The 14,598-nt window shown below is 47.3% G+C and overlaps 1 protein-coding gene across 1 annotated transcript; it reads right to left on the bottom strand.

Moving 5' to 3' along the window:
* Positions 1-1,701: 1,701 nt before the first annotated feature.
* Positions 1,702-2,748, bottom strand: LOC123168126 (21 kDa protein-like). The gene has a single exon (XM_044585997.1). The coding sequence runs from the start codon at positions 2,658-2,660 to the stop codon at positions 2,013-2,015; it is 648 nt and encodes a 215-aa protein (XP_044441932.1). The 5' UTR covers positions 2,661-2,748; the 3' UTR covers positions 1,702-2,012.
* Between the last annotated feature and the right edge of the window lie 11,850 nt (positions 2,749-14,598).

The raw sequence follows: 14,598 nt of genomic DNA, 5'->3' as shown, positions 1-14,598 counted from the left end.
TGGAGAGCGACACGAGCGCTACCTGCCGCCCCTCGTATTCATCGTAAAACGGCAAGAGAGGCACTGCACTGAAGTGGACGAGGTGAGTTTCGTCCGTTGTATCACAGGCTCACATGATGCATGAGGAATCTGCGAGAGGCAAGAGGAGCACTTGTTTCCCGAAGAAGGATCACGGATCAACGTCTGGCGTGTAGGTTCTCTTCCCTCTTTGTAACCGGGGATAGGCGTAGGCCGATAGGGCATGCTTTGGTTGGTCGCCAAACATTGGACAAAGTAAGTTGGCAACCAACCAATTTTTTTGGCTTGCCTGTATATTGGCAAGCCAATGTTCGGTACCAAACCAAGTAGCCACGGAGTGTTCTTTTTTTTTTGAACATCAGTACAGACGCAAGCGCTCATAGATGCGCGCATACACTCACCCTTATAAACGCACACACGCACATCTTACCCCTATGAGCATCTTCGAGAGACAGAGCCGACATGTCATCTTGAAATTTACGAAGTCACTGTAGGTGCCTCGTCGTTGACGGGAACGTCTCCTCCCACTGAAAGCGCATCGCCGGAAATCCTGAAATAAATTCAAGAATAATGCGAGCACCAGGACTTGAACCCTGGTGGGCTGAGGATACCACTCTCCCTCTGACCATCCAACCACAGATTGGTTCGCAGCCAGAGAGTATTCCACGGACCTGCCTTTGGTGGAGTAATGCTACATCTACGTAATAAAAGCTATGTATGTTACGTAAAGAGCAATGTGGATTATATTGATTGGAGAAGGGGAGGAAGGGGCCCCACCCACCTGAAAATCAAGGGGGAGGAGAGAATTATTTTAGGCAGTTTACGTAAACACTCACGTAGCTTCACGTAGATGAAGCATTATCGGCCTTTGGTGTTGTCGTCGCAATCTACTATGGTTCTCATGGTCTGTATTTTTGAGCTTTTGACCATCGGTTATCGACATGCCTTGTAAGGGCTATCACAGCGCGTTTTCACCTTTCTGGGTGAGCGAGCCATGCGCCTCTTTAAAAACTATGAGACTAACCCATCTTATTTAGGTTTGGTCTTCTACAATTTTGTCATATAAGAGGCATAGGAAAATATCAAGATACGAAAAATGAAGCTAGAGATGTTGGCTATGATTTTTTTTACATGTAATGCCAAGTTTATTGTAGATCTTTGTTGTCGGTATTATCATCCGACATACTCATTTTCCAAAACTTGGCAAAAGACATACTCCCTCTTTAGGAAATAACTTTTGAACTAAAACCATGCCAGTTATTTCTTAACCGATGTAATATTTTAAGTACTTATTATTAATTCCTTTTGAAAAAGAATAATGCACATAAGTATCGAGTCAAAACTTACACATGTAAATTCTCACAAAAATAATATGATGATTGCGAGCTGTATGAAAACTTACATGGGATAGTTTTAAGTCTTCACTTAAAACTATCTCATGTAAGTCTTCATAAAATAATACGTATGATGATTTGCAACATGTATGAAAATGACTTCAACCATATCATTCTCTTTTTTACCTAGGTCGCAAACAGTCATATTATCTTACGAAAACGTACACGGGCACGTTTCAAACCAATACATATGTACATGATATTTTCGGAAATTTTCAATACATAGAAACATGTTTTCAGTTTTATGGAGTAAGTTCCAATATACCGTGATTCCAAAAATCATCTCCCATGTTTTCTATATTCTTTATTATAATCTTTATACTTTCTTTGCTGGACCAATAAAGCTAGATCTTTCATTTTTGTTCAAGTAAAACGCAGGACGAGCACGCAGATGATGTCGGAGGCCTTCTGTGCTGTGGCCGTGTCCGTACGATCATACCATGATGACAGGTCACACGTACACGAGATATTTGCACGTACTGTGTGGAGTATACAAGGGAAAACCGAAACATGTTACACTTCGAGCTACTAACACATGGCAATTGCAAAAGAAAAAGGAGAAGAAGCGCACACACACAAGGCATGTATATTTCCCGGCGGCTATGGCGGCGCCGTTTGGTTGGCCATGGCGCCGACGATGCAAAGCGCGTTGGCCGTGAGGTGCAGGAGGCCCGCGACGTGGCCGCGCACGGCCTCCCTGACGCCGCCGCCGCCGGCAGCCTCGCCCCGGAACCCTTCCATGCACATGTCGCCGTCGGTGAGCGCCGCGCTGGCCCACGTCCGCACGCTGTCCATCTGGAACCTCACCGTCCTCTCCTGCGAGTGGCCCTGCTCCGCCTCGGCCCCGACCTGCGCCATGGCCTCCACCGACTGCCTCAGCATGCCGACGGCGTCCCCGAGCATGCTCACGCAGTCACCCGCCGCCTCCGCGGCCACGGGCGGCAGGCGCCCGGCCGCCGCCATGCCCCTCATGGCCGCCGTCGCGTTCCGCGCGCCCGCGAGCGTCACGTTCAGCGCGGCGCACGCCAGCCGCGCCGGGCTGTCCCCCACCGCGGCCGCGTACGGCGAGAGCGTCGCGTCGCACAGCGCCGGGTACTCCGTCCCCGCGCACCACGCCTTGACGAAGCTCACGTTGCCGCCGCCCACGCCCGCGGCGGCCGACGGCGCCGGCCGCGCCGCCAGGGCGAGGCCGCACCAGCACGAGAGGAGCACGGCGGAGAGTAGCGGGCAGCCAACGGTGCGCGCCATGGCTCCGGAACGAGCGTACGTGGCTAAATGCGGCAACGTGTCGACGCGTGTGTGTGTTGCAGTTTGTACGAGTTTTTTTCGTGGAGCGCGCGGGTGTGGGGTTATATAGTGCGGGCGCGCGGCCGAGGGGATAAGGGCACGGTCGGCACGTATGGCCGTATGGGCGCGCGCTAGCTGAAAAGATCGCCGGCTCGCGCTCGCGCTCGCGGTTCACATGAATGGCATCCCGTGAGCCAGAGCTTGATTGGGACGACGTGGCTCATGGTCGGCATGCACGTAACCCAAGCTTGACGTCGCGATCCAAATGGTTACACAAATTTATATCTCTCTTTCTCTGCAACTTGCACTGTCGTTGGATGTGCGTGCATACGTGCGTCTCTTCAGGCGCAGAGCGGAGCGGGGGACAGGGCGCTGTTGCCGGGGCCAGGCAGATCGACCGGTGTATCGGTACCGGATCTGTTTACGTCGATGCCGCCTCGTGTCGGATTCGACGGGAACGAAATGTCTTTGGCGGCTTGCCTCCTACTACATGATGGCTAGCCGCCTGTGCCTGTCTAGCGAGTCCGGACACTTCTTTGCGCCGGTGACCGTGAGCAGCGAACTGGTTGACGACAGCTTCGTCCTTTTCTTGCACTGTTGCCACGGTGGAGCGGCGACGGCCCGGGGACAACCGTTGTTACACTACCCCGCGCGTTGCTGCGAGAATCGATTGCAATATATATAGGATGCGGTGTTTTGGCTCCTAGATGCATATGCATCCATATAGTGATTTGATTGTATGAAGTTTCCATAGTTGAATTAATAATATATGAACTAAAGCTAAAAATAAATATTGTATATTGTACGCCCTTCGTCTCAAAATAAGTGCCTCAACTTTATACGAACTTTAGTACAATTAGTTGCATTAGGATTAAGACACTTATTTTAGGACAAATTTCATATAAAGTTGAGACACTTATTTTGAGTTGAGGCATTTATTTTGGGACGGTGGGAGTACTTGTCAGAAAATATTTTGAATATAAGTGCCATAACGTAATGGAAAACTTTTTTCATACATTTCGAGTGGACCTTTGATGAGGTGGCATGTGTGGTGAGGTGAAAGATGTGCATGAGATCAACTAATAATGGAAAACTTTTTTTCATGCATGTAGTGGTGGGCCTTTGATGAGTTGGCATATGTGCATGTTGAGATAAATATGAGGGCATGTTTGGTTTCAAATAAGTCACCAGCTCATAAGTTGAAGAGTGAAAAAAGTGACTTTTTTTTGAAAGTAAAACATCCTCTTTATTTATTAGTAATAATGGTTACATCGTCTATAAGAAAATTTACAATATCGTTCAAAGGTTCCTCAAACCAATCCCTTGTCTCAGAAAATTTAGCTACTCTGGCAATTTCATGAGCTACTTTATTTGCCTTCCTATTACAATGTTCAAATCTAACTAACGGAAAATCACAAGCCATAAAATAACAATCATCAAACACAGCTGCCGCCGCTCCCGCTATATGTCCTCCATTCTTCATCGTGTCAATTACTTCCATATTGTCGGAGTTAACAACAAGTCGGTTGCTTCCCGCCTTTTGTGCAAGTAATAAGCCCAAACGTAGTGCCATAGCTTCCGCTGTTAAGACATCTGCACACCAATCCATCTTCCAATTCCCTCCAACAATAAATCTTCCTTTATCATCTCTAAGTACAGCTTCCGCTGTGCCTCTAAGCATGTCTTGATCGAAAGAAGCATCGACATTTAACTTGACAAAACCTAGAGGGGGTCTCGTCCATCCCTCTATTCTATTTGTTGCCTTGGAGGATTGGGCAATAACATAGTTTGTTGTTATAGCACGGACTCCCATCGAAATTTGGTATGCATCTTGGGTCTTCCCATCATGGACTAGCGAACGTCTTTCCCACCATAAATACCAGGTTGTTATAGCGATCAATTCGCGAACATTCTGTATGCCCACTGTAGATAGCTCGTGTTCTGGCATAAGAAGTAGAAATTCGAGTACTGCCTCTCCCGCACGATCGACAACGCAAGCTTTTTTAATGGCTTCGTGCAATCCCAGTTTCTCCCACACCTCTTTTGCCTTTTGACACAAAAATAATAAGTGTTTAGTATCTTCATGCCCGTTTGAACATGATGGGCAGGTGGGCGAAACTTTCATATGTCTATTAGCAAGTGTAACACGACATGGGAGGGTTCCATGTAAGGTACGCCAAATAAAGATCTTCACTTTTGCTGGACAAGATAATTTCCAAATCTTGCTCCAAATAGTATTGACACTTGTTCCTCCCATGCCATCTGATTGTTGCAATTTCCTCCCATGTTGTGTTTTCGATTCCTCCAGATAAGCAGAACGAACCGTGAACAGTCCATTCTTTGTAAAGCTCCAAGCTATGAAATCCGACATGTTATACGTGGGGAGGGGGATCTAAGCACCCTCTGGACATCAATTGGCCACAATGTTTGTCTTATGAAATCTTCATCCCAGCGATTGTTGATTGGATCTATAAGACCAGCAACTTTTTTTTAGAAGCTGCCCTCTTCTAGGAGTGATAATTTTTCTATTGGCCCCATTCGGGATCCATGCATCTCTCCAAATATCAATATTTTGTCCATTACCAACTCTCCAAATATAACCTTTTTTGAGAGAATCCACTCTGGCCATAATGCTTTGCCAAGTGAAAGAAGATCCTTTTTCAGACTCGCATTCATTAAATCTCCATCCGGAAAATATTTAGCTCTCAAAATGGTGGCACATAGGGAATCAGGATTATCAAGCAGGTGCCACGCTTGTTTGGCTAACAAGGCCAGATTGAAACAATGTATGTCTCGAAAACCCATTCCTCCTTGGTCTTTTGGTACACACATCTTCCACCATGCCATCCAATGCATTCTCTTCTGATTGTCTTCATCACCCCACCAAAAGTGCGACATCGCGTCAATGATTTCTTTACATATTTTTTTTAGGAATTTAAAGACGGACATTGCATAAGTTGGGATAGCTTGTACAACCGATTTGAGAAGGATTTCCTTTCCTCCTGCTGATAGCAGCTTTTCCTTCCAACCACTAATTTTCATGACAATTCGATCTATTAAGAATTGGAAACAATCACTTTTGTCCATACCCACATTTGAAGGCAGACCCAAATATTTGTCATTGAGAGCTTCAGTCATAATATTCAGAATAGTACATATATGCGCCTTATCTTCCACTTTCGTGTTGGGACTAAAAAATATACTAGATTTTTCAACACTCACCATTTGCCCCGAAGCAGCACAATAAGAATCCAAAACTGATTTCAGCGCCTCCGCGTTCATCGAATTAGCTTGCATCAGGATAAGTGAATCGTCCGCGAAGAGGAGATTTGAAATAGATGGGGCATCTCTGCTAACTTTAATTCCGGAAATACTTCCATTCTCCTCTGCATTAGCTAAGAGTGCAGTCAGGCCTTCCGTACATAACAAAAATAGATATGGGGAGAGAGGGTCCCCCTGCCTCAGTCCTCTAGATGGTTTGAAGCTCTCTGTTTCTTCCGTGTTAAAACGAACCCGATATTCCACCGAGGACACACATTGCATAATTATATTCACCCAATCCTGCTGAAAACCTAGTCGCAACATGATTTCCTTTAAAAAAGGCCACTCCACTCGATCACATGCTTTGTGCATGTCCAGTTTGATTGCACACATGCCCTCTTTACCGGTCCTTTTATTTTTATTTTATGGAAACATTCATAAGCTACTAAGATGTTATCTGTAATCATTCTTCCAGGCACAAAGGCACTTTGGGTAGGGCTAACAATATCTGGGAGGATTGTCTTCAGACGAGCAGCAATCATCTTTGAAATGACCTTATACACCACATTGCATAAACTGATTGGTCTAAATTGAGTTACCTTTTGTGGGGAGTTAACTTTTGGGATCATTACTATTGTAGTATCATTCCAACCATCAGGTATAGTACATGTATTCACCGCTTTAAGAACCTCTTCAGTCAAATCATCCCCTAACATAGCCCAAAATCTCTTGTAAAAAATGGCGTGAAGGCCATCTGGCCCTGGCGCCTTTAAATCACCAATGTCAAAGAGTGCCTTCCTAACCTCTTCGGCCGTGTAAGGGGCAAGGAGAGCCCTATTCATCTCATTTGTTACTTTCCTTTTTACAAGGGAGAGGACCTCATGGTTCGGTTGATTAACTTCTGAAGTAAATAGGTTAGAAAAATATCCCAGAATATGATTCTTCATCTCTGTGTCTTTTACCCAAACCCCATTATCATCAAGCAATTTTTTTATCTGATTTCTCTTCTTTCTAGCTGTTGCGGCGTTATGAAAAAAAGAAGTATTACGGTCACCATGCAATAACCAGTTTGCTCGACCCCGTTGTAGCCAGTGTATCTCCTCTTGTTCCAATAAATTTTCAATCAATACAATAATCTCCTTTTGACTTGCAAGAGAGTTAGCATTCACAGGCCCTCTCCATAGTTTTTCTAAATCTTTTTTTAGTTTATTGATTCTTTTTTTCGGACCCTTGAGGATATCACGATCCCAAGTGTGCAAATCTGCATGTACCGCTCTTGTACGATCAGCAAGAGACGGCCCTATGCCCAACATCTTCGCTTTTTCCCAAGCTGTACGTACAACTTCCGTAACCGTCTCTTCTTTCAGCCATCGAGCTTCAAATTGTTTCCTTCGACTTTTTGAGCGGTCAAAAATATTATTGTCAAAATATTCCGTGTCTAAAATAATAGGGCGATGGTCTGAGTGTACATGTTCTTCGTTTATAACCGCCGATCGAGGGAATTTAGTCGCCCAATCCACATTACAGACTGCTCGATCCAGTCTTTCCCTGATTTCGCCCCTCCTCCATGTAAATAAATCACCCATACATCCCATATGTGCTAGTCCACATCCCCCCAAACAATTTCGAAAATCTCTCATCATCACATTTGGTCTCGCATTCCCTCCCTCTTTCTCTGATGAGAGCAAAATTTCATTAAAATCTCCTAAAACTACCCATGGGTGATCGCCTTTTTTATACAAGTTTCGAATATCATCCCATGACAGAGCACGGTCACTCCAGTTGGGGTGCCCATAAAACCCCGTAAAACGCCATTGTACAGTATTCCCATTTATAAAAAGAACATCAATAAAATTATTAGACACATAGTTCAACTCAACTTTATTCATGTTCTGATAAAACAAGACAAGGCCACCCGCCCGGCCATCGCTCTCAACTACAAACATTGAATCGAAATTTAAAACTCGACGAAGCTCATCGGCTTTACATTTATTTAAGTGAGATTCTGAAAGGAAAATTAGCTCTGCTTTGGTACGCTCCTGTAGATCCAAGAGCTCGCGAACCGCCGTGGGAGAGAGCATCCCACGGCAGTTCCATCCGATGATTCTCATTTGGCCCGGCGTGCCTCCTCTTCGGAGGCCGCCGATGCGCCATCATCTCCGACTGACTCCCTTCTCTGCTGCCCCGGAGCCTCTTCTTTCTCCTCAACTTCTTTTGATACGTGAGTAACCACCCCATTTCCATCTCTCACAGCTTCCACTCTACCCGTACATACACGCTTAGAAGATACATTTATGTCCCCATACAGAATACGCTCATAGCTATCCATGGTTTTCTCAAAAGATAAATCTAGCTCACTACCGGTTGCTGGAGCTTCATAGAGGCTTCTTTTTTTTACCTATAATGTTCTTGCGTGCTTCCCCTGAACTCCCAACTCCTCCTCCCTTCTTTCCTTTTTTGCCCTTTCCTTTTGTCTTTCCCTGCATGGAGTTCTTTGTAGCATTGAAAGTGTAAATAGGGGTGTCAGTGGTATTTTTTGGAGCAAGTCTTGCAGCGACAGCCCCCGACAGCACCTCCAGCACCCCCGGGCGAAAGAGGAGTTGATCACCCCACTGCAGAGCCTCCCTACCCTCCTGGACGACCGGGTTAGGCCGGTACGCAGCCATAGCCGCAACAGACCTGATTGGGGAAGTAAAATTCCCCTGATGCAACATGTCCTGGCCCGCCTGGTCAGTTAAAGCAGCCGTGGTGGTGGCCGCTCCCCCCACCAGCGCTTGGCCCTCCTGGCCTTCGCTAGTAGGGGGTGCAGGGGCGTACAGTGATGCATTCTGGTCCACCTGACCATGATCACCACCCCGCATGGAGTGTAGGGACGCTACAGGAAAACGACCCTCCTGGCCAACCTGCAGCGCCCCCTTGGTGTGCTCCCTTCTGGCCGCTAGTCCTTGGCCCTCCTGGCCAAGGCTAGCGCGCTCGAGTGGCCCGTGATCCAGGTCCACCTGACCCGAGGCAGCTACGGGCACCAGCAGAGAAGGTCCTTGCCCCCGGCCCTCCTGGCCGAGTGAGTGGCCTCCCTGGACTGGACCTCCAGTCGCCAGGAAAGACGATGCAGCATCTTTCTCTTTCACAGTGAGATCATTTACTTTGACCACCATACCTTCAGTAGCCTTTGAAATGTTTTTGTTACTATAGCCCGAGTACACAAGAGCTCTTCTACTAGCTATATTGCCCTTCCAGTAGGCCTCTACACTGAGTTTTTTTTGCAAAAACAGCTACTCTACTCTCTTTAGGAATCCTACAGAACCTCTCCGACATATGGCCTACAAACCCACAACACTCACAATATGATGGCAACTTTTCATAACGAACATCAAAGTAACATTTTTCTTTGCTGCCTAGTGGAGTGAATTCTACTCTACTCTTGATTGGCTCATGTAGCGGGACTTTCACGCGAACACGCAAATACTTTTCTACTATCATGTGATTCTGGTGTGAGACGGTTATCACTTCCCCAATTTGGCCCCTAGAGACGTACCCACATCTTCAGTTTTAAGCTCAAACGGTAGGTCACAAACCTGGGCCCAAATAGCCATGGTTCCAAGATCCACCTTCGTTGGGTTACCCTTGCCGTCGAACTCGGCGAAGACGATCCCATCACGCTTATGGTGCCACGGCTGGGCCTTCAATACAAAGCGTCTGTCCACGTCGGCGGAGAAGTTCAGGATGAACCTCCCATCGTCGCTGTCCACCTCCTGGACGGTGACCTCGCCTTTTAGCCTCCAAGCCGACGAAGCACGAAGGTCATCGACAAGGACCTGCGGGCGAACTTGGAATGGCGACAGAAGTCGCCCTACCACCAAGAAACCCCTCACAGCCCTCCTGGCGGCCTCCATATCGATGACCAGCGGTGAGTCATCCCCACAGGGCCGCATGGACTCCTTCATCCTCTCGCCCCCAGGTGAGGTAGCCAGAGCAGGAGAACCGCTCCCCATGGTCGCCGGCACACTCCCCGATCCCTGACCCATCTCCATCTCCGCCTCCCCCTTCCTCTCCATCTCCATCTCTTCCTTACACACTAATACAGCTCGTACAGGGAAGAAACCCCTCCCCCCTCTGTAGTTGATATAGTATACCCCCTCTCCCAGAATCTCCACCAACTGGACGAAAATTGTACACTTAACAAAAATTAAAGGATCATAAATGGGCAGTTTCCAAAATAAAATCCCACTAATTTCTCTATTTTCCTTTATTGTACAGATAGGACTCCTTCCCTGATTTCTCTCTTCCTCATCCATATCTCCCACCGAATAGATTTCTCTATAATCCTGAACAATAGTACTAGTTTCCATACTACTAGCACCCAAAATCGGACCCCCTGTCCGGACGGGATCAAATCCAGCGAATTACAACCCCTACCATATTTCTGTACCTCGGATTTGTCGCCGTAGTAGTCGCCCATCTTCACGTTCCCCGCCAGATCAGGGAGGATCTTCACTGGATTCACGTGCATCATCTCCTCCGCTCACCTCTTCATTTGCTTCCAGCACCTCTTCCGGTCTGTAGATCGCCGGATAATCCGCCTTGCTTCCGCCTTGACTTCTTCCCAATCCGGCGCGCCCGTTGTGCCCCCGATGGAAATCCCCCTCCTAATGGGGTCGCGAGGCTTCAAGGCTTCCGCCCGGGGCGCCGCTGATGCGCCCCCGCCGATGGGGTCCCAAGCCGTTGTGGCCTCCGCCGGAATCACCGGCGCCATCACTCTCTCCTCTCTGTCTCCGTCCCCGCCAGATCGCCAGGCGATCGCGGGAGCTACGAGTTTTTTTTTTTGCAAAACTGCCCCCTCACCTACTACGTTGTGAAAAAAAAAGTCGGTGAAAAAAGTGACTTATTTTGCCAAACAGACCCAACTTATAAGTCACCCCAACTTATAAGTCATAAGTTGCTCCACCCCAACTTAAAACTTATAAGTCATCCACTTTTGCATGGGTCCCACCACCTTTACATAAAAAAACAAGGTGGAAAGGTGTGGTCAGGTGACTTATAAGTCAGGTGACAACCAAACAAGCGTGACTTATAAGTCACTGATTTTAAGTCACCTAACTTATAAGTCAGGTGACTTAGGTGGTGTTTGGTTCTCTAGTCCTAGGACTTTTTCTAGTCCCAACTAAAAAGTCCCTAGTCCCTAAAAAGTCCCTCCCTGTTTGTTTCTAGAGACTAAAAAGTCCCTAGTCCCTTCCTAGAGGTTATTAAATGACCACGTTGCCCCTAGTATATAGAAAAATAACAATCAAACAACACCATGGGGTGGCGGGCCAATGGGTGCATGGAGGGGCATTATTGGAAAAGTCCCAAAAAGTCTCAAAAAGACTCTTCTTGAGAGTCTTCTTCATTTAGTCCCAAATGCCTAGTTTAGTCCCTAAAAATCCCTCCCGTTTGGTAAAAAAGTCTCTAAGAGGGACTTTTTCTAGTCCCTACACAAAAAAGTCCCTGGAAACAAACACCCCTTATTGAAACCAAACAGACCCTGATAGTGGGGATCAACTTCTTATGTATATGGGACGTGGCACGCCGACAGCTGGGACCCGCGTGGATTACGTCCCAGATGTCAGTGGGCCAGGTGGGAAGGTCTGATCAGGAAGCGATCAGATCAAGCATTCAATTAGCTAACTAGGTTGAGCAGACGGTTCTTTTCTTCTTGGAACAAGGAGCAAATGGTTCGGCAAAATGAAGCTTCGCCTGCCAACAAATGATGAATAACCGTGATCCTCAAAAAAAAAAATTGAATAACCGCAAACAGCACTTAACATATCTGACACCGAATTTAACAAATGAAAGTACATGCATGTACAATGTAACATGCTGAGAGTGCAAGATTGTGTGAACAGCAACGTACATATAGAGACATTACTAATTACTTGGTTTTATGCCGTAAGTGGTCATTTATTTGAAAGAGGTTTATTAGCTTCATACGTACTCCTTCGATTTTTTTACTAGGCACGTAACGTAATGTCCATTTGCTGATGCAGAATGCGTGGTTGGCTAGGCCGGTATGTATACGTAGCTGCTGCCGCTCCTAGTGCTGCTACGGTTCCTTGACGTCCAACGGCAGCCACGCTGACGCCGGAGCACCCGCCGCGCCGGTCGTGCTCCCGTCCGCGGCATTGCCATCGTCGTCGCCACGGCACCGCGGCTTCCACTGCGTCCTGGGGGAGCCCCGCCGCACCGGGACGCGCGGCCCGCAGCGAGCCTCGTGCTCCAGCCCTCGCCTCGCATCGGGGCTGAGCTCGAAAGGGTGGGGAGGGGTCCTGAACCGTTGCCTCCCCGGCGGCGGCGGCGGCACCGCGATTCCATCAGCGGGGGCGGGGGCGGGGGCGTGGGCGGCATCGCCTTCAGACCCTCTGGGTGCTGCCTCCGGCACTGCCTCGTTTAGCCATCCGTCGACGCTACCGGCTGCAGGACTGGCCCGCGATGGCTCGGCTGACGCCGTCGACAGGAGGAGGAGGGCCACGAGGCACAGCGAGAAGAGTGAGGCCATTGCTGGTGAAGCAGGCTTGCTGACGCCTTCCTTTCCTGTCTGTGAAGTATCAAAGAGTGGCAGACAACTAGTTATAGCAAGTTGCCGTAACTGACGGATGTTAATGTTAACACATTGCAGGTTAATGGAGTTAATGTTGACCCGAGTTTGAAACAGATCCTGGCATAAACACACTTAATGAGAAGCATTTGCTTCGAAAGAAACTTCTTCAACGGCAGCATTGAGATTTCAGGCAACTCTAGCTGGTCTCTGAAAAGAGTTTAACTCCTCCAACCAGGACAAGCCGTTTGTCAGCTTTCTGAAATGTTTTGAGCCAAACATTCAAACAATCCCCCAAATTATTTGGAGTTGTTTGTTAGAGTAACTCTTTAGGATTAACATGACATGATCTTAATCTCGTGATTAGAACACCAAAATACATATGCGGAAGATTAGGTACTAACCAGAATCATTGTAAATATATTAGTAGTCCAATTGCTGCACCTTGGGTCCTTCATGGCCGGGGAAGGACAGCACCAGGATTACGTGATGAGCAGCAGCAGCGTCGCTCACCAGCTGAGGCTCTGTGCAGCTGCCGTGAGCCTCCTGGAGTGTGAAGCTTGTTGGGGAAGAAGCAGCAGCAGGAAGATGGACGTGCAGGGTGTCGCCGGCACTGCCCTGGAGGTGGCCGGCGGTGGTAGACGGTCTTCCAGCCCATCAGCTCTCTCTTTTAGGATCGGTTCTTAGCACTCGGGGTTTTAACCCGTTTGTGTTTTTTCTTATCTGAAGAGGTACGTGTCCTCTTCCTTTTATATGAGGGGCTGATGGACCGGGGACCGAAACCAAACGTTGGGTTTGGGTGCCCCCCGATCAAAGCACCAACGTGGGATTGGACTCCCCCTCTTATCTCGGTCTATAACAACCTGAGATCAGTTCCAACATTCTCCCCCTTGATCGTAAGGTTAACAAATATCATAAGCCCACTCTTAATAGAAATAACATACCAAAGTAATGTGTTACAATGACCAATGAGATGCCATTGAACCTCACTACCCATAGTACATCATTCTATCTTGAAATGGAAAACATGATCCATTATGGGAGTTGGTTTATATGATGGTCCTCATTTCCAGGATCAAAAGGCTTTATGAACCCGTCCCGGCAACATATAATCATAAAATGGGTGGTAAGCCTTTAGTAAGAGGTACCGCAAAACTTTATAAATCAAACATCATAGGTTTGATCCTGGACTCTATCTTTCACAACGGAGACATAATGTCAATAGTTTTGGCAATACCAATTGACTTATTGTTACTCGCATAGAGAACTGCGTGTTCATAATCGTAGTAAGTGGTTAAATGACGCTGTCTACCACTCTCATTTGCGGGAATAGAACTTCTTCGACATACAACCTGCCCAGTAGCCTCTTAACATGCCACATAATTAAATGCATTATTTCTAATGTCATCAGTGTCATTATGGAGCTTTTCCACGATATAGCTCCATATGCGAGAGTGAGGATGTGACATAACGTGGAAAATTTAATATCCACACATCTCGCAGAAACAATGTCTGAGTAACCCAGGATATCGATGGTTATCAGACTTCTTATTAGTGAGCATGTAAACTTTATTGTATTGCATATCTGCAAGACTTATGGCGCTTTTCCAGTGGTTCATTTCTGGTCTTACTTGTATACTTGCCAAATATCCCGATCACAAACGAGGGCATGTTCATACTTGAATACACATATTGCTTCTAACAGCTGAAGCATAAGGATGTTGGGGAACGCAGTATTTCAAAATTTTACCTACGATCACGCAAGATCTATCTAGGAGATGCATAGCAACGAGCGGGGAGAGTGTGTCCACGTACTCTCGTAGACCGAAAGCGGAAGCGTTTAGTAACGCGGTTGATGTAGTCGAACATCTTCGCGATCCAACTGATCCAAGAACCGAACGTACGGCACCTTCGCGTTCAGCACACGTTCAGCTCGATGACGTCCCTCGAGCTCTTGATCCAGTTGAGGACGAGGGAGAGTTCCGTCAGCACGACGGCGTGACGACGGTGATGATGATGTTACTCGTGCAGGGCTTCGCCTAAGCACTACGACGATATGACCGAGGT

This window comes from Triticum aestivum, chromosome 1D (assembly GCF_018294505.1).
Source record: "Triticum aestivum cultivar Chinese Spring chromosome 1D, IWGSC CS RefSeq v2.1, whole genome shotgun sequence".
Taxonomy (NCBI): domain Eukaryota; kingdom Viridiplantae; phylum Streptophyta; class Magnoliopsida; order Poales; family Poaceae; genus Triticum; species Triticum aestivum.
Note: the sequence above shows the minus strand (reverse complement) of the source record. Positions and strands in the feature narration are given on the sequence as shown.